The sequence below is a fragment of the Ambystoma mexicanum genome, chromosome 5q (genome assembly GCF_040938575.1).
Source record: "Ambystoma mexicanum isolate Mex_15411 chromosome 5q, UKY_AmexF1_1, whole genome shotgun sequence".
NCBI classification, from domain to species: Eukaryota; Metazoa; Chordata; class Amphibia; order Caudata; family Ambystomatidae; genus Ambystoma; species Ambystoma mexicanum.
Genome location: NC_090933.1, coordinates 1,336,704,843 through 1,336,729,547, shown reverse-complemented (window position 1 = coordinate 1,336,729,547; position 24,705 = coordinate 1,336,704,843). Strand labels below are relative to the sequence as shown.

Here is a 24,705-nt window from a genome sequence, read left to right as displayed (position 1 = left end):
AAGTGAGCCTCTCATCACCCCCCCACGCCCCAAACTCTGGATCCCTTACCACAAATATTTTGTACCATCCCGCCAGTTATCTCCTGAGTGCAGGAATCCATTGGCTAACTCACTCCAATCTCTCTTCATTTTGACTACTCCATCACGTCTCACTATGGTCTTCCTCTTACTGATGTGTGTGTTCTAGGCCTTCCTTCCCAACCTGCATCTCCCTAGCTTTGGGAACACAAAAAGAAGTCAGTGGATTAGGTGCAAGACAGTTTAAAAAATTTATTTTCAAGGATACAACAGTGTAATCCAGCTCTGCCAATGAGATACAAAAGCTAACCCCACAATGTTGGCTTCCAAGCAGGCAAGATGCAAATTGTAAATACAGTGCATGGTCAGAGGGTGAATATCGAGTCTTTCCAGCACCTAGTAATTGAAGTCCACCGAGATACTCTCAACGCAGTCCTTGAATGCAAAATTCCTCCACTGGCCCCAAAACGGTTTCTTTCTGATGCCGACTTACTGGCAGCTAACCGCGAAGGTATTGCTGCATCTGGGTATCGTCGGGTAGAAACCCAGAGTACATCAGAAGATAGACAATCGAGGAAGTCATCTTCATGGCTAAGATCTCGATCCTGTGAAGAGAAAGATGTTAACAGAGAATACTGGGAATATTACAAGTCAAGAACATACAGCAGCAAATTCAATCCAGGTTACGGTGTGTTGGCACTGCTCCAAAGCAACAGGCTATGGTTTGGCAATGCCAGAGGTGCATCAGCAGGCCTTTCAAATTTCCAGACCAAAATACAAAACCACAGTTGGTGGCCTCATGCAACCAGAATAACAGAACCACACAATAATGCAGAGGCACATTTTCAATACAACGGCTGTGTGTGGGCACACCCTTAGGGATGGGGTGGGGTGATGGCCCCAGGTATGAAAGGAGATGCAATGAAAGACCATGAAGGGTACAATGATATGCAACAACAGAGGGCCCTGTAGGACAAGGATGAGGTACTTTGGTCAAGAAAGTTCTTATACACATGGGGTGCATTGGCAAATGTTTGCAGTGCCCAGCATTAAAAGAACAGAGTGGGCTGGTGGAGACAAAATGCACAGAAAAATGCCAGCCTAACCCATCTGCGATTCCTTGTTATAGCCATAACTCCCAAGTCCAGAAACCCATTTGCAGTTCCTGGGTAGTTCTACGGAGCATGCCACTAAGATCCAGTGGAGTGGACTTGCACTAGACCCCTCGCTGAGAGCAAACAGCAGATATATAAGCGGGCAGCCCTTGCTGACAGGTAGAGTTGGAGACCAGCCATGGGTGAGAGCCTTATATGGTCACCCCTGACTGAGCCCCTGTGCTGGGATAGTACAGGAGCTGACCAGAGAAGACTAGAATGCCTGGGTTTCTGCGGCTTTTCACAGCCCAGGAACAGACCTGTGATGATGTTCGAAAGACACACCCCCAAGGGATTTTGTAGCCACCTAAGGTTAGAATGGATGCACAGGGGTGGCAGAGTGGGAGGCAGAGGTCCTCGGTATCCCATCGAGCTTCAACGGTGGATGCTCTTGAATTTGAATTCTATTGTAACAATGTATAGAGGGTGGATGAGCAATGCCTACACACCCCCACCCTAAACGGACAACATTCTTATATATAGGAGAAGAGGCTGGCGTGGTCACAAACCCACACTGCAGCCTGCATTGGGAGTTATCGTAAATTACCAGTTACGCAATTCATTTTCCCCTTAAATTACACGTAAATAACATTACTCAAGAGTCCTGAACCCCTGCCTGCACATTTCTAACCTATCACTAGTATGCTAAGGGTAAGGGCAATGCGTATATCAGTGGGTGGCTGAACACATAAAGCCCCAAATTGGAGTCAGTCCTTCTGGGTGTCATCTGCCTGGTTTGATAGCAGTCATACTAGACTCAATGAAAGTGATATGATATATGTCATTTATAACACGTCTGTACATAAGTGCTTCTAGGAGCGATAAGACAAGGGGGAGACGGAGGGAGGAAGTTGCAACTTCTGTATAATCTACAGAGATGATTCTGACAACTCCATCTCAGCTGCCATGTGTCTCCAATAAGAATAGACTGGTTTACCTCTCCGGCTGGCTCAGCGCGCCTTATTCTCTTGTCCTTCATACCATACTTTTAGTCTGCACAGAGTGTAGATACACTCCAACATTAGATGTGTCCAAGGTCCCTTGGATACTGCAGAGAAGACACCCTTCTATTCTCTTGGCAGTTCATTCCTCGGGTCCCAAACTTTCATTGGGTGCAGTTTCTGAATTTCAAACAGGACTTTTGCATTTTAATATACAACGCCATTTAGAGTACCATGTACTCTAAAACGGCCGTGCCACAAGATGTTCGCCGAACCTTGGGCCATTTTGGCCCTCTGCCTTCTCGCTGCCCTCTTGGGTCCAGAATTGTTGTATCGGGAAAGCCCTGTCGCGGGCATATTGGTGGTCTGCGTTTGTAGCTGGATGTGGGGATGGGTCTGTCAGGACCCAGTCCACATCCACGCCAGTGTGTGTGTTGCTGGGCAGAAGGGTTGGCCAGAGGCCCCTGTAAGTTTCAATGGTGCAGATCCCTACCATTGGAGTACCTGGTGGAGATTGAGGTCTAGATCCTGGATAAAGGGAGGACTCCTGCAGCCATTCAAATGATAAGACCCTTACGGAGACCTGCAGCCTGCTGAAGGCCCAAGGACGACTGCTGCAGCTGACCAGCATTGCCTGCAGCCAAATCCCAGTCAAGACCTGCTCCTCTCTCCTAGTCTCAAGAAGGCCCTTGTTGCTGCTTCGACCCGTGGACTCGTTGGAAAAACCTGTCCCGACTCCTGTTGCAGGATCCGTGCCTGCTAAGCCATAAGGTTTTATGTCCTGGATTACTCACTCCCAGCTAGCTTTTGGACAATCTCTCTCCTGCCCTTGTTCATGAAGTTGCTGGAAGTGTGGTTTTCTCCTCTTTCCGCTTTTCTGGAAATCTCTGGATCCTTTGGTCCCCTTCAGTGAGGATTCGCTCTCTGGGGCACTGAGAGTGTCCTGGTGTCAGTTATGGGCGACATGGCCAGGCTGGTTGACAATGGTGGAGTTGGAGGCCTGATTTTGGTTGATCTTTCAGTGGCATTTGACACCGCTGACCACCCCACCTTTCTGTCCTGCCTGTTCCATGCTGGTCTTTCTGGGCCTGTGTTGGCCTGGTTTACCTCCTTTCCGGCTGATGGGGGCCAAACACTTTCTCTTCCTTCTTTTTCTTCATCTTCTTGTCGTGTAGTGATCCCCAGGGCTACGCCTTGTCCACAATTATATTTAATATCTACATGCAGCCTCTTGTGTGTCTCGACGCTCCTTTGGCCTCCGGTGCTATTCCTATGCCGAGGAAACCCAGATCCTTGTTCAGTTAGACCTTGACCAGGCTGAAGCATCGTCGTGCCTTTGTCAATGCCTGGCGGGAGTGGATGAACCGCAACTGGCTGAAGCTCAATGGGGACAAGATGGATGTTTTGGTGGTAGGTGCCCCTCCTATCCCTTCACTAGTGGTCTCTTCCTTTTGGCCATATGCACTTGGGAGTCTCCCTGTCCCAGTGACAGTGATAACAAATCTTGGGGCGGTGCCCTCTTCCACCCTCTTCATGGATTCTCAGTTTGCCGCAGTATGTAAAGCAGGGCATTTCCATCTGAGGATTTTGCAGAAGGTGCTCCCCACCCCATCTCCATCCTCCAGTAGTTGCTGCATTAAGCCGGGTCGATTATTGCAATGCAGTATATCTGGCCCAGCCTAAGGGCCTAGTACATCAGTTGCAGCTCCTGCAGAACCTCGCGGCTCAAGTAGCCACAAACTCCCCTTATGGAACCTGCACTAGTCCTATTCTTTGCTCTTTACATTGGCTTCCAGTGGCCAGACAAATTCACTAAGTCTCTATGCTTGGATCACCATGCTCTTCATAGCCAAGGAGCCAGCTATCTTCAGGACAAATCAGTCCGCTATTTCCCTCGTCGTGAGCTTCGCTCATGGTCGGCTTGTTTAGTTTCAGTTCCCAATACCCAGTTAGATAGGGTTGGTGATCAGGCCTTCTCAGTGGCCGCAGCCAAACTTTGGAATGCCCTACCACTGCCACTGAGGTGTGTTCCAAATCACCTTGAGTTTTGACGTTCCCTGAAGACTCTTCTTTTTAGGCCCATGGCTTTGTGGTCTGCCCTTGTGTTGTCCTAAAGCCAAGATACCCCTGGGTGATGGAGCGTTTTATAAAATCTGTTAACATAACATAAGCCTACTTCAAAAGTGTCCCTGGAACAACCTGTCAAGTGGTCTGAAGCAATGCAGCACTTTTAAAATAGCGTTCGCAATATTGCATTATGGCAGTTCTGAAGCAATATTATCAGTATTAGGTTTGTTATGCTTTATCATGCTTTGAAACATGTATGCGACAGTAATATGAGAAATATGAGAAAAGTGCTGTCAAGAAAGCGTATATGTATGTTCAGCTTCGCACAGCTTGGCTTTTGCTATTAAGCAGTTCCAAATATGGAAATCCGATTCCGGACACATAATGTCGGATTCATGATAACTAATATGGGCAGGTATTCCGGCGTTTAGACTGGCTACTTAAAATGGCGTCTTAAGCATCCGGATAGCCATATATGGGTAGAACCATATATGGACAACCGACATTTCCTATACTTGTCTGTACAAAGGTTACTGACGGGCACTGCCGTACAAAGGTAACTCTAGTGCGTCTTGAATTAACACGAGGAATGAGAAGGGGTTATTCGAGAGCATTTCAGTGAAGCTGGTTGGATAGCGGCCAAGACAGGAAGTGTTGGCTTGAACCCAGCCAGGACAAATTGGCTGCCGCCCCAGCAAATGAGTCATCTAGCAATCTCTGCGGAGACTATAAATAAACCGCAAGCGCGGAGACAAAAGAGACGCAGAGCTGGAGGTGACAGGCAGCGAGCAGGTGCTTCCCCGCAGCGCAATGAACCGGGACAGAGTTCAAGCCAAAGCATAGCGCATAGCGCTTAGATGTGAGTAGTTATGTTGGAGATATTTTACCTTATGCAACGATGCTATGCACTGTGATTGATGGAAAAGAAATAAGATAATACTAAACGAGGCTTGTTGGATTATGTGCTAGCATATCATTTAGAAGAGAAATAATGCAACAAAAGATATGCTGGTTCTATACGCAACGATAATCCTAATATTAACCATTTTTGCTTATTTCTGTAACATTGCTATTTTGATGATACTTAGTTTTATATATAGGAAAATAAATACCTTATAAAACTCAAACTCCTGAGTGAATCTATGCATGAGAGATGTAATAATGTATTTTGAACCTAAGTGCTCACATTTAATAAATTCATGTCTAGCTAACTTATGCGGGCTCTGGGATGAACAGCGGGCGCAGTTCCAAACAGAGATTTCCAATGAGCAGGCTATCCTAAAACTGTGATATAGTTCTCAGCTCTCCCCAGGGGTAACCAGGGGAGGGTGGGGCTCTATAAACACGACCCTAGGAGTGTGAAAACGTGACAAACCAGTAGACTGACCAGTGCTCTCCTAGGTTACCTCACTGCCCCGGTCATTCCCAGTTCTGCCTTGGAACTTCTGAGATCTTCAGCTGGTGAGACAAGACACCTGTCCCTGCAGTTTCAGCCTCCCTGCTTTGCTTTCACCATGAGGATCGCCTGTCGCTACCCGATTGTGGTGACCATGGCTGTGACCAGTTTTCTTCGTGTCCTAGAGGATCCCTCAGGTTCTCCTTCGAGGTCTTCTTCCTGGCATGCCAAGGGTGTCCAGCTGTCCACAGAACAGTATCGCCTGGAACGTCAGACAAACTGGACCCAACCCCAAAACCGAAAGTGGCCCCTGCACCCAAAGCCACTGGATTTGACAGCCTAGGAGTAAGTGCGTACAACAGATTTGGAAGTCTCTGAAGTGGTTTCTGGAGAAATTGGAGCAAGGGGGGCAAGTTTGCATCCTGACCCACCATCTCTCCCTTACCGAAGATCGGTGGTGGTCTGGTCAAGGAGCCCCGCCCTGGGCTTCCCCTAGAGTGGTGGAATTGGGAGAGAAACTTGTAAGAACTTTACTTACCTTTTTATTCAACGTCTGGAACATTTACCTGCAACCGTTGGCTTTGGCAACTCTTATTCCCAATCCAATAGTAAACCCTCATGTGAAGTATGTATTGTTGAAATGGTGACTTTTAGGCACTAGACCACAATTCCTAGCAGGGCTGGACTTAAGAATCAGGGACCTTTTCTAAAGGGCTCTTAGATCAAAAGATCATTGTTTACTCACCATTCCCAGGATCAATTGTGTCTCAAGAGGAGATTGCAGCTTTTCAGCTGCTGGACCAAGATTATGGAACAGTTTTCCACTGAACCTAAGAAGGGCAAATTCTCTATCAATCTTCGGAGCGGGTTTAAAGACCTACCTGTTAAAGTAAATATTATTCTCTCTTTGCTTCCCTGGTAAACTTCAGCAGCATTAATCCACCGAATTGGCTGTTTTGATTTTCTCAGCCTCAATACCATCTGCGCCAGGATTCGATTTAGTTTGTTGTGTGCGCTATATAAATAACTCAAAATTCAAATTAAAGTGTTCTTATGGGTGTTTAACTGTTTCTATCAACTTTACTTACCTATGTGTCTCACTTGCTTTATCATAAACAGTTCAAGTATATATATTCACTAAAAAGCATTGTTTAGGTGCAGCTTTAATGCAACACAACCCTTGAAATTCGGCAAATGAGCAAAGTCATGACCAGTTTAACTCGGCACACTCCTGCTTATGTCCCCCATAGAACAAGTTACTTTCTTACCTGGTAACGTTCTTTCGATGGGATGGTGCGACGACGTATTCCATATCTATGACAGGTAATCACCACAGCTGTGCTGCTTCGGAAACTTTTCCGGCGTCTGCGTCCTGCGTCGATGACGTCGATACGCCGACGTCTAGGACCTCCTCCGACGTCCGACGTCATCCGATGTGATAAGTAGGACGCACGACGCCTGTAGCCTCAGTTGTAGTTTTTTCCCCCAGAACGTGTGACAGAAGTCAACTGCCAGTCAGACACAAAGCCTTGCGGAACGTAAGCTGCAATCGCAAAAGAAATTCTGCAGCGGGGAAGGCAGGGCGGGAGCGATATGGAATACGTCGTCGGACCATCCCATCGAAAGAACGTTACCAGGTAAGAAAGTAACTTGTTCTTCGAGGGGATTGGGTCCTCCGACGTATTCCATATCTATGACAGACTCCCAAAGCAGTACCAGAGCAAGGAGGAGGGAAAGAATTTATAAACAAAATTAGAATAGCCAATCAAATAGCAGAGCAAAGGACCGCCTTGCCAAAGGCCAGATCCTGCCCTCTGATGTAATCGAGGGAATAATGCCGTACAAATGTATGTACTGAAGCCCAGGTGGCTGCATCACAGATGTTGCGAATAGGAACACCCCTCTGCAGGGCAGTAGATGCAGCCATACCCCTGGTAGAATGGGCCCGCAAGCCAGCCGGTGGGTCCTTACCCGCCAAGCGGTAACATTCCGAGATGGCCAAAACAATCCAGCGGGACAAAGTCTGTTTCGTCACAGCTTTCCCCAAACGCTTACCAGCGTAACCAATAAAGAGTTGATCGTCCACTCTGACCCGGGACATGCGTGAAACATAAAAGCTTAAAGCTCTCCTAGGATCAAGCCTATGGAGCCTCTCCTCTTCCTTACCAGGATGCGGAGGAGGATAGAATGCCGGAAGAACAACCTTCTGGGCTAAATGAAATTCCGTCACTACCTTCGGAAGAAAAGAAGGACGAACTCGAAGGACAACCCTGTCCTTGTGAAATACAGTGAAGGGTGGCTTAACTGAAAGTGCCTGCAACTCACTCACTCTGCGAGCGGAAGTAACCGCAACCAAAAACACAGTTTTCAGAGTTAACAGCCTCAAAGGGCAAGAATGTAAAGGCTCAAACGGAGCACCCATAAGAAACCTAAGAACAAGGTTTAAATCCCAACCGGGCACCAGGAAAGGTGACGGAGGGAACACATTAGTGAGCCCTTTCAGAAACTGTGAAATTAAAGGGATCTTAAAGTAAGAACACTCATCAGACGAGCGCTTAAAGATGGACAGCGCTGCCAGGTAACCTTTAATGGTACCCACTTGCAAGCCCCTGTGGGCCAAAGAAAGCAAAAAGGACAGAACCATGGGGATGTCACATGCAAAAGGATCCACATTCCGAACTCTGCACCAGTCGCAGAACTTACGCCAACGGCAACGGTACAGAGACTTAGTTGCTGGCCTTCGGGCCGAAAGCAACACCTCCATCACGTCTTCAGGGAGGTCCCAATCCCTATACCTCAACCTTTCAGAAGCCAAGCGTGAAAGTTGAGGGAACTGACCTCTGGATGGAGAACCAGACCCCCCTCCCGTGAGAGCAGATCGTCTCGGTAGGGAAGACGACGTGGAGGGCAGATGGACAAGTCGAGAAGGTCCGGGTACCACGTCCTCCGAGCCCACGCCGAAGCAATGAGGATCATCCGGGAACCGAACTTCCGCAACCTCCGCAGCACTTGCGGGATAACGGGGACTGGAGGAAACGCGTACAGCAGCGGGAACGACCAATCCACCACGAACGCGTCTCCTAAGGCCCCTTTTGGAGGAAATTCCCGCGAGCAGAACCTCCCGCACTTCCGGTTGACACTGGAGGCGAAGAGATCCACTTGAGGGGTCCCCCAAAGGGCGAAGATCTCCAGGAGAATCTCCTGAGCCAACTCCCACTCGTGAGAGATCGCGCTCTGCCTGCTCAGAGCGTCCGCCGTCACGTTTTCGACTCCGGCCAGATGAACTGCCGAGACCGAAACTTCCTGCTGGATGGCCCAGAACTCGAGCTGCATCGCCTCCCTGCACAGAGGAAGTGACCCTGCCCCCCCCTTTTTGTTGAGGTAGTGCATGGCCACCGTGTTGTCCGTCAGGATCAGGACATTCCTTCCTCGCACAGTCGGCAGAAAAGCCTTCAGGGCTAGCCTGACGGCCCTCAGCTCCAACAGATTGATATGGAGTCTGGACTCCGACGGAGACCAACGACCGCTGACTGTCAGCTCGTTGGCATGAGCTCCCCATCCCGTGAGGGATGCATCCGTCACGATCGTCACCTCCGGCCAGGGAAGCCAAAATGGAGCCCCCTTCATCAAGTTGCCTTCGACGGCCCACCACAGAAGGTCCTGGGCGACCGAGGGCGGCACCTGAATCGGGTCCGACATCCTGCCGGAGGACTGCGACCATTGCATCTTGAGTGCCCACTGCAAGGATCTCATGCGCAGGCAAGCCTCTGGCACCAGAAGAATGCAGGATGCCATGAGGCCGAGCAACCTCAAGAACTCTAACGCAGGGAGCGTCTGGGCATGCTGAAACTTGTGCACCATCTGCTGAATGTGAAGAGCCCTCACCTGGGGAGGAAAACACTGCCCCAGGGAAGTGTCGAGCACTGCTCCGATGTACTGGAGCCTCTGCGTTGGCGTCAAATGGGACTTCTTTAAATTGAGGGAGAAGCCCAGCCTGTGGAGGGAGTGGCAGCTGACGGACAGATGATCCAGGACTTGCTCGGGAGAGCTCCCCCTGATCAACCAATCGTCCAGGTAGGGGTAGACGTGAATCCCCCCTTGCCTGAGATGCGCTGCCACCACCACCATGAGCTTGGTGAAAACCCTCGGGGCGGAGGTCAATCCGAACGGCAGGACCCGAAACTGAAAGTGCGAGTCGCCAACCGCGACCCTCTGGTACTTCTTGTGCTTGGGATGGATCGGCACATGGAAGTAAGCATCCTTGAGGTCGAGTGACACCAACCAGTCCTGAAGCTGAAGGGCCTGGAGGACTTGAGAGAGAGTAACCATCTTGAACTTGTCCTTCCTGAGGAGTTTGTTCAACCCGCGCAAGTCCATGATGGGTCTCAATCCCCCGTCTTTCTTGGAAATCAAAAAATAAGGGGAATACCATCCCTTGTTCCTCTCCGCTACAGGCACCAGTTCTATAGCGCCTTTCTCCAGCAGGGCTTGAATTTCCTGCGCAAGGAGCGGATCCGGACACTTCAAAGAGAGGTTCCCCGGTGGATTGTCGCGAGGCCTGTGCCGAAAGGGAAGACAGTAGCCGTGGGCTATGATCTCCAGAACCCACACATCTGAAGTAATGGCTTGCCACTCTACAAGATGCTGCGCCAGCCTTCCCCCAACCGGCGAACCATGGGACATGGCCTCATGACTGAGTAGGAGCGGCTGCGGCGTTACCCGAGGGCAAAGAGGTAACTGCCCGAGCGGCCTTGGCACCACGGGTACCCTGTCGTCCACCTCTGGTACCCCTGCGTTGGCCTCTTTGACTGCCAGCTCCTCTCGCTCTACTGAAGGATGAGTAATAGCGAAAGGAACCACCCCTCCACTGCTGTCCCCTAGGACGAAAAGGCGGAGGTTGGCGAACTGCAGCGCCCAACGACTTTGCTGCAGCTTTTGAGGTCTGCAACCTCTCAAGGCTCTCGTCAGCCTTGCTGCCAAAAAGGCGTTCACCATCAAAGGGCATGTTGAGGAGCCGGGACTGCACATCAGGAGCAAACCCCGACTTCCGCAACCACGCAAACCTGCGTATCACGGTGCTCGCCGCCATGGACCCACTGACGCAATCAGCCAAGTCCAGACCCGACTGAACGGACTCACACATGGCATCCTTACCATCCTGGACCATAGCAAGGAAACCCTCCCGTTCAACCCCTTCGGGAATATGTTCAGCCGCTAACGCAACACAGTTCCACAGAGTGTGCGTGAAACGTGACAAGGCACAAATGGAGTTGGCCGCCTGAAGCGCCATACCACCAGAAGAAAACACTTTCTTCGCCCAGCCATCAAAACGTTTGTCGTCCCTATCAGGAGGGATGGTAGGGTACGACGCCTGCTTTGCCGGGGCCGTGGCCGCCTGCACCACCAAACTCTCCGGAGTGGGGTGCCTGGTCAAGTAGCAGGGGTCGCTACTGGCTGGACGGTATTTACGCGACAAGGATCTGCCCACCGCCGGGAGACTCTCCGGAGCAGTCCAAGCCGCCGCCACCCTTCTCTGTAAAGCCATATGGAACGGCAGAACCGGGTCAGTTGGGGGACCAACATCAAGGATGTCCGTCAGATCATCCTGCACAAACTCCCCTGGGGGAGCAGACCATCCCAAATACTCAGACACCCTAGCCATAAGGCGCCGGTACGAGGAATCGGCATGGGAGCCAGGCTCAGGCCTACAAAAGTCCACCTCCGGGGAGGTGTCCAGTCCACTGGCATCATGCAGTGACTGCCTCAAATCGTCAAACTGACTATGGCCCGAGACAATTTCATCAGGCACCAGACTAGGAACCAGGCCATCAGAATCCTCATCCGCCTCCGAAATAAATTCCAGGTGGCGAAAAGGCACCCGAGAGTGCTTGCTCTTAACCAGAGCCTTCCTAGGGGGTACACCCGTGACACGGGGCACCTCCGACACGAAAGGCGTCGATGGCGTCGAGCGAACCGGCGCTGACGCCGAGAAAACCGGCAATGGCGCCGAAAGGATCGGCGTCGACGTCGAGGAAATCGGCGTCGACGTCAGATGCAGCGCCTCCAGTATCGGCGGCGTCGACACAGCCCTCGAGGCCGGAGCCCCGAGCGTGTCCCTCGACGACCTGAACGTCGACGGCCTCGACGACGTCCTCGAAGCCGGAGCCTCGAGAAAGCCTGTCGACGCCCTCGACGCCTCAGACGTCGACGTCTTCCTCGAAGACTTCACAGGAGCACACGGTCTCGAACGCGTCGAGGACCGGGACCTGGAACGGGTACGGCGAGAACGAGCCTCCTTGTCCGAACGGGACCGCTCCCGTGACTCGTGCCGACCACTCTTGCGAGCGGTGTCTCTCGACCTCACACGGCCGACCCCACTCGGGGGCGCGGACGGCTGAGTACCCTGCGACTCAAGAATCGCCAACATTTTCTTCCCGAAGGAAGCCCATTCCTCCGGCGTCGCACGGCTGGTGGGGTAACCGACGTGCCGGGCAGAATCCTCGGAAGAGGACCTGGAAGGCGACCGGTGACGGCGCTTCCGAGAATGCCTCGAAGAGGCTGAGGAGTGGCGAGACCCACTCCTAGAAGAAGACCGACGAGACTTCCGACGATGACGCGGAGAGTCACCCCTCGAATCATCCGTCGAAAGCCCCGCCGACTTCGACTTCCGGGGCTTGGACACCCGACCTACCGACAACTTCTTCTTACGTTCGCGTAAGGCTTTGGACGTGAGCGACAGGCAGTCAACACAGTCATCCGTGTCGTGGGCCTCCCCGAGGCACCAGAGGCAGGCGTTGTGCGAGTCAGTCACCGACATCTTGGACCCACACTCCCCGCACTTCTTAAAGCCCGGACGCGGGGTTGAAGACGAAGTAGAAGACATCGCCGAAATTCACAAACGAACAGGTTCGAAGAACCAGAAAGAACAGAACACCAAAGAGACAAGGCTTAGAACCGAGAAACACGAAGCAACACGTTCGCGGAAAAAACGGAACTGAGGCTAAAGGCGTCGTGCGTCCTACTTATCACATCGGATGACGTCGGACGTCGGAGGAGGTCCTAGACGTCGGCGTATCGACGTCATCGACGCAGGACGCAGACGCCGGAAAAGTTTCCGAAGCAGCACAGCTGTGGTGATTACCTATCATAGATATGGAATACGTCGGAGGACCCAATCCCCTCGAAATGCCATTTTGTATGTGCTTATGGGCTTTGCAACCGGAACGTGCCGAGTTAAGCTGGTCATTACTTCCCACATCCGCTGAATTTCAAGTTTTCTTTTTGCGTTAAATCTTCACAACTTAACTGCACCTTAACTAATGTTTTTTCAAGGGTTTTGTTATACCACATTTTGTTTTACAGGCCACTAGCCATGGCCTTCAGCTGTGTTCTTTTAATTGGCATTTGAATAGCGCATTATTTCCAGGTTCCATGTCTTAAAATCGCAGCAAAAATGGCTGTGAATACAAAATATTGCGGCAAAAATGCAGTGGTTTTGCCGCCACAATCATGTAAAGGATGCGGGGGACACTCCCGCAACCCCTGACCCATTATACCATTTAAGGATAGCGGGGACATCCCCCGCTTCCCTTAAATGGTATAAAGGGGTACACCTTTACCGGGTCAAACCACAGCATTTTTGCCGTGATTTTCTTTACCAGTGACATTCTTGCTGCGATTTTATTACCAGATACCTTTTACCATTGGTATGATTCCAAAGCGCTGTGGGTTGAACACCCTCTGGGACCATAGTCCAGGCCAGTGCAGCCACTAGTGTAGTAGAGTGCTTGTGGGCACTCGGTATGTGTGCAGCCATGGTGGATTAAGTGGAGTGTGGCTGCATTCTAGTGCTAGGTGTGGTGCAGTGGTTGTGTGAGATCAGTAAAATGTATGCAACCAGGTCAGTGGAACTTGGGAAGCTGCATTTTGGCGGTGTTGGAGATTGTGAAAAGGATTGTGTGTGCAGCTAGGTCGATTTTCGTGGGGTGTTGTTGCATTCTATTGTTTGTTGGTGCAAAGGGAAGAATTGTCATATTGATGTGCTAGAGTGTTTGTGTGCATTTGAGGCGGACCGTGTTCCCGACGAGTTGCCAGTGCCTGTACAAGGGATGGTACCTCCCTTAGGGTTCGGCTATTGGGCTACGTCCTCCCTGTGTCTTGCTGGGTTTGCAACTGCCTATTAGCGTTGTCAGTTGTATGGTGACAGCCAGATCATACCCAAATTAAGTTGTTTCAATATAGGTACTGCAGAAGCCCTCGGTCAGTAGTTCTGCTCGGTATATTCCCAGATAAGTAGAATTAGCAAAGATATAAATGTTAGTAGATCCTCATTATGCGGTTTTGCTGAGAGATTCTCAGATGAATAAGATCTGGAAGGATGGGTATCTTCTGGCCTGTTAGCGTAGTGCATATCTGGAGGGGGTGATTATCAGGGCCAGTAATGGCGTAGTGCATAAGTGCTATTAGTGCTTGGGTTACGAGTCTAGCACAGTCGATCCAGGTAATTGAGGAAGGATATCTCTTGGCCTCAAAGTCTAGTGTATGCCTATTGGAGGGAGGCAATGATTCAACATGTCATGGCCTAGTACATAAGTGCTGCTATAATTCACGTCTATGGCACTGGCTCCAGAAAGATGGAGATAACATCTCCTGGCTCGAGAGCCTTTTGAGGGCCCATATTGAAGGGTTACCAAGCCATTTCTTGGATATGGTGGTAGGTCAGGTGGTCAGGGCTGTCCTTTGAGTTTTTAGGGAAAGGGTCATGTTTTGAGTGCCTTCCGGAAAGCCATGTCATCTTGGCTGTGTCTAATGCGTGGAGGCATTGAGTTCCACTGAGTTGGAGCCAGGGTTGAGTAGGCAGACCCTTGGATCCTGGCTGAAATTGCAGGTGGGGACCACTTGGAGGAGGGCTGTGCTTGACCTTACAGTGCAAGTTGGGTGGTAAGGCGCTATTCTTTCTTGTATGTATATGGGACCTGCTTTGTGCACAGCTCAGTGAGTAATACACAGGATTTTGAAGGTGGCTCTATGTTCAATTGGGAGCCAGTGTAGGGTGCAGAGGGCGGGTGATCCCATGTGCCCCAATGTGAGTAGCAGACTGGCAGCTGAGTTATGGACTCTTTGGAGTTTGTTTAGTTGTTATGCCGGTGCAGCCAGGTAGAGGGAGTACGCATAATCAAGTCTGGACATGATGATGGACATAATTGCAGCCAGTCTTTTGGGGTAGGTGAGGTAAGGAAAGATGCGTTTCAGAAGCCTAAGGTGGAAATAACAAGATTTGGATACATTGTTGATGTGGCGAGACAGAGTTGGATCAGAGCCCATTGTGCATCTGAGGTTTTTGACGGTGGTGGTGGTTGGGGCAGTGGGGGGAGGAGGCGCACAAGTGAGGGTGGCCATGGAGTCTGTTGGGGGAATAGAGCAGTTTTGCCGCACACCATGATCTCAGTTTTCCCTGGGTTTAGAGGGAGATGGTTAGTCACCATCCATCGGTCAATATCAGTGACATGCTGCTAGGTCAGGGCGAGGGTCGAGGTCGATTTACGAATTCTCTAGATGATTTGTGCGTCATTTGCATAGCTATAATGTGAGGTTGTGTGAGCAAATGATCCTGGGCAGAGGGGTTAGGTAAAGGTTGAAGAGAAGGGGTGTTAGGCAGGTGCCTTGGGTACTCCAGTGTTCACTGATCATGCAGTGGAGTGGAAAGGGAGGAGGACAGTGATTTGCTGTCTGTCAGTGAGGAATGAGCGCTGAATCTCGTATTCCTAGGGAGTGCAGTCTGTCAAGGAGGATCATGTGATTAATGGTGTCAAATGCTGCGGAGATGTCAAGGAGAACAAGTGATGCGCATACTTCTGAGTCTGCAGTGACTTTGAGGTCATCCCAGATAGAGGTCATTGTTGTTTCTGTTCCGTGGCGCGGACGGAACCTTGATTGCGCGGGGTCTAGGAGAATGTCTGATCCCACAAAACCATTGACTTGCGAGTACACAGTGGGGTCGATAGCTTTACCAGGAAATCGGGTGTTGAAAATGGGCCTGTAGTTCTGTGGTAGGAGAGGATCGAGGGTTTTGAGAAGAGGTTTTACATGTTTTTTTTTTTAAGGCTTCTGGGAAGTTGCCAGAGGTGAGGGAGTCCTTAAGAATGGACCTCACCAGTTCTCCTGCACACATGGAGGTGAAGATTTCTTTGAGGAGAGAAGGACAAGGGTTGAGGGGTGGGGGGAGTCGGAGGGTCGGCTGATGGATAGTAGTTTCACAAAATCCTTGCTCGAGATAGGGTTGTGATCAGGGGGAGGGGTGGTGGGATAGAGGGGAAGGGAGGAGGGTTGGTTCTTGTACAGCATGCAGACCGTTTGGCGTTAAGGGGGACCGTTCTGTCTAGGACTGTTTTATGGAAATGTTCAGATGGGGAGTTGCAGAGTATTTGTGAGGAGGCACTCGGGGCTGTGGTGCAGGGCGGAATCAGGAATTCTGTGATGATCCTGTGGAGCTCTTTGCTGCCGCTATGGAAGTTCGGGATCCTTATGGTAATTCAGGATCCTTTTACTGTAATAGGCTTTTTTGGCATTTTCGGATATCAGATTTATAATTTCTGTGGTGATGGGCAAATACTGATTTGCTTTGTGGGGTTCTGGAAGCTCGCCATTTGCGCTCAAGGATTTTTAGAGTCTTCAGGTGGGGGCAAACCATTTGGGCATAGGCCCTTTGCGGGACGGAGTGGGCGTGGAAGGCGTTGGGGGAATGAGCAAGTCATTTAGCCAGGAGTCAAAGAGCCCTATAGTTTATGGTCCATCTGTGGTTGGGAGCGGGAAGCGAGGGCATGTAGCAGCGCCTGAGCCATGTCCTGTAGTACCTTGACCTTGTTCCAGCACTTGAACTGAGATGTAGAGGTAGAAATGGACTTGTGGGTGGTGGTGGTGTGAGGAGATAGAAAGGTATGGCAGAGTGGTCTGTCCAGATGAGTAGTTGATGTGGAAATTAGGTCAGAAGAGCTGAAAATGGCGTCAAGGTCTAGGCTGTCGACCAGGGGTAGTCTCATGGAGTTGTTGGGCACGTCGAAACACATATTTATTTAATTGTTTTTTTAATAACCCGCCTAATACCATACCTGAGTTTGGTTTCTAAGCGCGGATCTGGGATTCGAACAGGTTGCTCTGCGTGGTCTTACTACCAAGACCAGCACGTTGCCCCTGTGCTATCCTCTATATTAAAGTCTCCCAGTAGGGTGAGTGCAGGGTGCTTAACTAGAGTGGCCGCTAGTGAGTCGCACAGGCTGTCGTATCGGGGAGCCTGTAGATCAGTAGGAAGCTGTGTGAGAGAGTAGGCAGGAGAGAGAGTTTGACTAGAAGGGATTTGCAGTTAGCTGTGCTGTGTTGTGGAGTGATTGAGATTTGAGGTTTGTGGAGGATGGCTAATCCGCCTCACCTGGAAGGTCTGTTGTGGGTGATGGGTGAGTAGTCTGGTGGGAATGCTTCTTGAGCAATAGGCTGCAGGTCGTCCGAGAACCAGGTTTCCATGATGAAGATAAGATAGGGGTTCTCTGAGGTTGGGAAATCATGGATGCTGTGTCCGTATTTGGACATGGAGCGGGCATTGAAAAGGAGGCAGGTGACTTTGTGAGAGGTACTGGTTTTCCGGGCATCCAGGATTGGCAGGGCTGGGATGGTCGAAGTCACTGGTAGGTTGGTGGTGGCAGGGACAGGGTCGATTGGGTAGGGCAGTATAATTGGACTGATGGAGGTGGTCGGGGGATACCGTAATTGGGTGCGTAGAGGGTCGTGGGTGGTTCGGGACTTGGAAGAGGGCAAGCGTTCGCAGGTCTACGACAGTTGTGGCGTGTGATGGGAGGTTCGGTTGGTAGCAAATTGTTCAGAGGATTGTGGCGTGGTGGAGAAGTGCTGGGTCATTCCGAGGAGTCTGGGTAGGAGTTGTTATGGATTAGTTTAGTTTATTGTTTGCTTGTTAGGCGCTTATACAGCAAGTACATTCTGTTTCAAAGCGCCCACAGGGTAACAGGGAGAGGACATGGGATTGCAATACAATTAGAATATACAAAAGAAGAAATACGGTGGGGAGGAGATGGCCGAACCTACTATGCATTGTGAGTATTCAGAACATACAAGTGCAGCAGGGAAGAGGCCGTGGGGTAGGTGCTGATGTGTCAGTGCTTGAGGGTGAGCCACAGATGAAGTGCACAGTATGAGTGCTATATGTCCAGGAGCCGGCTTGGGTGAAAAAGTGCAAGGCTCCAATGCAGAGCGTGTGCAGACGAAAATGCTGAAGGTAGACAGAAGCTGGGGAATTGGGTGTGAGAAATCATGGCCTGAGGATGCATAAGGGTCTAAGACACCAATCACAGCAATTGTGTGGTTAGCAGAGGGGGGAAGAAGGGAAGGGGGATGAAAAGAGAAGGGTCTTGAGGAGCTTTTGGATCTTAAGAAGGTCCTGCTCAAGATGCAGTGGGAGGGAGAGGCTGTTCCATAGGAGGGATCCAGCTGAGGAACGTGAGCAACCTCCTGCTCTCTGTTTAGCGTAACGCTTTACACACAGGGATTTGGTGCCAGAGGAATGGAGAGGTCTAGAAGGAGAGTATTTTGTAAGAGAGCATTGCAGATAAAGTGGTCCCCGGCGCCAGACAGCCATGTGGATGATGCAGATGGATATCAAATTTTATCTGTGCAGCAACCGAGAGCCAATGGAGACTGGTGTACGGGGGATATGAAAGGGGGAGAGGAAGAGGGTTGAAGGAGAGGGAAGGGGGAGAGGCTGTCTTCATGGAGGGAGGTGGAAGGCATGAGTGACAGAGGGGACCTGGGAGTGGGGCTAGGAGAGAGGTGTGTATTGAGAGATGCAGGGCTGGCGAGGCATGTAGAGTTTAGGGCGAGGGGCGTCTACCTTTGAGTTCTGGGAGTTTGTGCGCTAAAGGATTGTGCGAGAGGGTGGGGGGTCTGCAGGGAAGGGGGTTGAGGCAATGGTTCAGGAAAGGGCAAGATGTGCCAGGCTAAAAGAAGCGAAAGGGGTGGCCCGGCGTGGCCTTCTGGTAGTCATCAGTGTGATTGTGAGGGTGGGAGGTTGGTGGGCAATGCTTGTCGAGGGCGGTGTAGTCAGGGTGAGGGAGTGCGGGTAGCACCGGAGTTGGGCATGCGGGGAGGCCTGGGCAGGGGAGGGGTTGGGCATAAGCTGTCTCAGCATCCCCTGGATTCCTCTGGGGTGGTTTTGGAGAGAGTGTGGGACCGGTCGAGAGTGTATATGAGGGAGGGTGTGTGGTTGGAGGGTGCGGGAGAAGAGTCATTTGGGCTGAGGGTGCTCCCCTCATGCAAGAGATAGACTGAGACTGATGTGTGGTGGTCCCTGGGGTTATAGCTGTGGCAGCAAGGGACAGGGGCGAGAGAGGTGCAGGGTGTGTTCCCGAAGGTAGGCACAAGGGTTGAGCTGGCGGTGGGGAAATATTTTTTGGAGCGCCAGAGGTCTCCTCTGATCTGGGAGTTGGACGCTGGGAAGAATTGGGTGGGCGAAGGCCTTCCGCCTGGGGAGACGGACAGGGGAGGTGGGAGAGTGGGAGGGGGTGGCAGGGTTTGTTGCGAGTGGCGCAGGGATCAGTTGTTTCTGGAAGCCCCAGAATGCCCTTCTGGTATGAGAGTTGGAGGGTGGGTGCTGAGACTGGATGTGGGAGGCTGTGGGTTCTGTGGGAGGGTGGTGGGAAAGAGGGTTTGGAAGTGAGAGGAGGGTCAGGAAGTGAGAGGAGGGTCAGCTGGGGCAGTTGGGAGGTGGGTAGGCAGTGGGTGATTCATGGTGGGCCAGAGTGGAGGGTGTGTGGCGTTGCCGTTGGGTTGGTATGTGTGGGGTTCGAGTGGAGGGGTTGGAGGTGAAAAGGATTTGCGGGGTGAAGTGTGGGTTTAGGAATGAGCATGCAAGAGTGAAGGATATGGGGCAAATGGAGTGTATATTCGGGAGTGTCTGAGAGCTCCTTGAGTATGTGAGTAGGGTAGTGTGTGGTGAGAAGCAATGTGTGAGAGAGAGATTATGCTGCGTGTGGTACTGGGTTCGAGAATGAGGGTGCAAGGGTGAGTGGTGAAGGTGGGTGTGGTGTATTCCAGAATGCCTGAGAGATGCTCTTGTATGTGAGTGGGGTGGTGTGTGGAGAGTGGCAGTGTGTGCTTGAGTCTGGGTGAGTGCGGTACTGATGGACAGGAAAAGGGTGTGAGGGGTTGAGATCTAGGTTGTCCATGTGTCCGGCTTGAGTGTGTACTGATCGCCATGGTCATGTGAGGGTGGGGCTGGAAGTGGGCAGGTTGGAGGAACTGGGAGAGTCTGAGGTTGAGATACTACTGTACATGGCAAGACTAGGTTTAAGACAGTCTGATCAGTGCGCGAAGACGCTCTGATTTGAGGCAACAGCAGCTAGAGTAAGCATCTAAATTAGACACAGCATCAATCAGTATAGCTGTTTGAGCAGAGATACCCGGCTACTGGGAAGGTGCCCAGATGCGAAACAGTAGCAATTGGGATAGAAAGTCCAGGTCTGAGACGAAGGTCTGAGATGAACAGCTGCAGGAGTGAAAAATAGCTACATTACACAGACAGCAGCTAGTGTACCGAACTGAGCATAGAGCAGCAGGCACAAACTGCCATATCGGGAGAGTTGACTAAGTAGTGGGTATAGACAGCTAGATTGTTACGTAGGGTCACAAGAGTGCCGGGTTTTAACAGAGATAGGACTGGATGAGGAAAAACCTAAAATAGCAAATGCAGTAACACCTAGATTAGGAGCACCTCGATAGAGGAAGATGGCGTCTAAAATGGTAGCAGAACAGTAAATGCAGTAACACCTAGGTTTGGGACTCCTGGATAGAGGGAGATGGCCCCCTAAATGGGGCACAGCAGTAAATGCAGTAATACAAAGATTTGGGACACCTGGATAGAGGGACAAAGTGCCTAAAATGGGGACCCAAGAGTTAATGAAATGGTACTTAATGGTTGTGATGCAGCAGCAATAGGACTATAACTTAACCGCTCTTACCTTGCCAGTTGCTGCTGGTTGACAGCTGCAGGCTTCACAGGTGAATACAGACTGGAGCTGCTTCCTCAGGAGCTGCCCTTTGCCTTGGGGCCGTACGGACAGAGGCTGCCGTAGGATGATGACCTAAAGGGTTGCTAGGACCAATTGGGCTGGGCTGGGGGGGAGGTAGGGGGAGGGCTGGAGGCAGGCCGGGGGACTTTGGTCAGGAAGTGGATGGGGAAATCGATGTGTCTACTGTACATGTTTTCCCAATATGTTTCTTTTACACCCACTAGGTATAGCTTTTAAAACACTCCCTTTCCTTTCCCGCTCACTAGCCATGGCCTTCGCCCATGACCATTGGCCCCTTTACATGTTTCCTAAATGGGCCCACTAGCCATGGCCAGTGCCCCTGCCTTTGGCTGTGGTACCTTGACATGTTGCCCCAATAGGTTTCATTGGGGCCCACTAGCCAGGGCCTCTGGACGTGTCCACTATCCATATTGCACCATTCGGTATCCATAGTCTTCAGTCACACCCATTATCCCCCACCTCACTAAAGCTGTAACATTCCACTCTTTATTTTTATCAATCACATTTTTTTTAAACTCTTTTTTTAACCTCACCACTTGTTATGCTCACCTGGTCTCTGGGGGGACGTTGGGGCACGGTTGCAGCCATAAAGAAGTAAAACCCCCGTCTGCTTTCTCCCACTGCAAATAGGCTGTGGGCTGCTGTGGTGAATTGGAACACTGCTCCTGCGTAGATATGAGAGGACTTATGTTTGCTGGCCTGTGAGTGAATTCCCTCTCAAACCCTTCTTCCCATAGCGTGGTTTCCGTGAGCATGCATCGACCCATTAAGGCTCACCTGTAGATTATTAATGGTGAGCTTTCCGTCCTGCTACTTCTGGCAGGGGCGCATTTAGGATGAGGACCGAGTTCCTTCACTGGTCCTTCATACGTGCTGTCCAGTCCAGCTGCCACTATTCCACGCCTTTCTGGTGTCTTTCAGTTTTCTCTTTGTCTTGAAGTGTGTGTATTGTCTTTCTCACAGCCTGTTGTCAGCTCTGTAATAATGTCTATCTTTCTCAGGTGACTCCAGATGAGGAGCAGAGGATCCTGCGGCGGTCCGGCAGCAGGTAAGTGAGCATTTAAGGATAAGCGCGAAGAATTTAGAAAGCGCGACCTCAAACTGAAAGTTCGTAATGCCTAACCTTGCCTTTTGTCCTTTTACAGGGTCTGCCTTCGTGGATGAAAAAGATGTTGTGCTGCGGTGCCCAGAGCTGAAGTCCTGCGTGCCGCAGGATGAAGAAGATGTTGTGCTGTGGTGCCCAGAGCTGAGGTCCTGCGTTCCGGAGGATGAAGAAGATGTTGTGCTGCGGTGCCCAGAGCTGAGGTCCTGCGTTCCGGAGGATGAAGATGATGTCGTGCTGCAGTGCCCAGAGCTGAGGTCCTGCGTTCCGGAGGATGAAGAAGATGTTGTGCTGCGGTGCCCAGAGCTGAGGTCCTGCGTTCCGGAGGATGAAGAAGATGTCGTGCTGCAGTGCCCAGAGCTGAGGTCCTGCGTTCCGGAGGATGAAGAAGATGTCGTGCTGCAGTGCCCAGAGCTGAGGTCCTGCGTTCGAGAGGATGAAGAAGATGTTGTGCTGCGGTGCCCAGAGCTGAGGTCCTGCGTTCTGGAGGATGAAGAAGATGTCGTGCTGCAGTGCCCAGAGCTGAGGTCCTGCGTTCCGGAGGATGAAGAAGATGTTGTGCTGCGGTGCCCAGAGCTGAAGTCCTGCGTGCCGGAGGATGAAGATGATGTTGTGCTGCGGTGCCCAGAGCTGAGGTCCTGCGTGCCGCAGGATGAAGAAGATGTCGGGCTGCAGTGCCCAGAGCTGAAGTCCTGCGTTCCGGAGGATGAAGAAGATGTCGTGCTGCGGTGCCCAGAGCTGAGGTCCTGCGTTCCGGAGGATGAAGAATGGACGACAGGCTCAGCGGTGAAGAATGCAGGTGAATGCCGTCTCCAGGAGGTAAGCGTATGGGCAGGAGACTGGATTCCCAAAGGTAAGTGCTGCTTTATCCCAGGCGGCGGTGAGCGTTACGCTGCATGCAAATGCAAATGCAGATTAAAGCGAAGCGTGCACCTTGGGGTTGGGTTGGCTTTAATAGCTGAGCTCTTAAGGCTACGCCCGCTAGTTCTGTTCTGCTTGCCACACCCTGCCACTCCTTGAAGTTGCACGTGCAGCTTATAGATGGAAAGTTGCACGTGCAGCTTATAGATGGAAAGCCACACCCGGACTGACTGTACACACGTGGAAAGTTCCTGAAAAGCACCCCTGCCCATAATAAACAGTCTTGCTTATGTTTCCCGATGAGCCTGGCGCCAAAGGCGCCAGTACGGAGTCCAACTGGGTCCCCTGTGTATAAACGTCCCAAAGGGATGTGCGTGAACATGCTACCCCTTGCTCCCACAACCGGATGGTGCAGCTCCTGTGATTCTGGGCAAGTAGCCATGACACTCCTCCCCCCATAAGCGTGGTTAGTACAACCCAGATACTAGTAATGTACTACAAATGACCCAGGTTATTCATAAAATAACTCTTGTTATTCATGTGAGACACTTTCATTCCCTATCCTGTTTTCTACTATAACCCCAGTAATGCGAAAATAAACCTGGTTATGAGAAAACGTTTGAGGTCGGAACTTGGGACGGAGACTATAGAGAGAGACGGAGACTAGAGAGACAGCCTCTGTCTCTCTCAGTCTCTGTTTCTCACTCAATCTCAGTCTCTCTCTGACCCTCTCTGCCCAGTTTCTCGTGTTACTGTGTCTCTCGAAACCCACCCCCACTCTTGACCTGTAGCCACATTTTGCTGAGAAAATAATTGGAAACTGGGCCTGCATATGTCGAAACAGTTGGATATAGACATTTTCTTAAAACTAAATTGTCATTCTTTCAGTTTCTCTCCGTCAGTCTCTCTCACTCAGTTTCTCTTGCTCAGGCCCTCTCTCGCCATCTCTCCCTAGTCTCCGCCTCTCTAGTCTGGCCGCTGTAGTTTATTTTTAGCTTCACAAAGGGTGCAGGCCGATTTACTGCAGTGGTTGCCAAATGTTCCATTTTTGAAGCCATTGTGGTTGCAAAGTATATTTTTAACTCTCTTCTGCCATTTTGTTTTGGGGGCTTTCCTTTGTCTATGGAAACCACAAGCAGGCCTAACATGGCAGTTGTGCAAATCTGGGCTCTTTGTGAGCCCAGCCATGCACTCTATAGTACTAGTCTAGACAAGTGTCTGGCCCAGCTATCCTGTGGGTGTATTCTGTGTAGTGATTGCCAGTTTTAAAGGGCAACCGGATTAGCTGGCTGCCTAACCCTTTGTTTTTAGCCCCTAGGTGGGATTGGTTGGCTGGCTTAAGCCAGCCCCTGTGTACATGGGTATATTTAGGGGAGACCCACATAATTCAGATCAGATTTTCTTTGAAGGAAGGAGCTCACCTACACCCTGAAGGATTCACACCGTTGCAGTCATTGCTGCATTTTAAGTGGTAGATCTGGCCATACTGACTTGAGACTGTGTCCTGGACTCCTCTGGTTTTCATTTCCAGCTGCTAGATGTCCTTCCTGTCCTCCTTTTGACCCCACTAGTTGGCTGGGCCCGACCTTCCATGGCAGGATTGTCACTGGGCTGTTTCACCCCAAAAATTCACATTTCGCCGTCCTGCCTTGGTGCTGGAAGCAACCATCCCCTTCAAGACATTGAAACGTCAGTACTGTGCCTCATCTGCTCCTCTGGATAGTTCCGGTTCAACACCACCATAGTTTTCTTTGTGGGGCCATTTTCTGCAGCTGGGCTGCCTTCCCTTGGCCATCAAGCGGTGGAAACCTCCTTTGCCGAGTTCTCCGGCTTTTCTGGAGTCCTTGCAACTGCGCTTGTGTCTGGCTTGAGGGTCGGACTCCTGCCAAGGGAGATTCTTATTTTCCAATGTCGTGTTCATAATTGGTACATGGTTCAAGTTGCTGGCTCTTCGGATCATGTAAACAGCACTTGAAAAAGAAGCCTTGTTCTCATCGAGAGGTTCCACTTTCCTGAAATAGTCTTTTCGGGAACAAACGTAGAGTACTTACCTCTGGCCTAGGGTGGAGAATTA

The 24,705-nt window shown here is 50.9% G+C and overlaps 1 protein-coding gene across 2 annotated transcripts in view; it reads right to left on the bottom strand.

Moving 5' to 3' along the window:
- Window positions 1–245: 245 nt before the first annotated feature.
- ADCK5 (aarF domain containing kinase 5) overlaps window positions 246–24,705 on the bottom strand; it is a 925,852-nt gene continuing 901,392 nt past the window's right edge. For both annotated transcript variants that reach the window (XM_069621949.1, XM_069621948.1), the window contains exon 16: window positions 246–623. In XM_069621949.1, coding sequence (XP_069478050.1) covers window positions 518–623 — 106 coding nt within the window. In that variant the 3' untranslated portion in view covers window positions 246–517. The remainder of the gene's footprint in view (window positions 624–24,705) is intronic.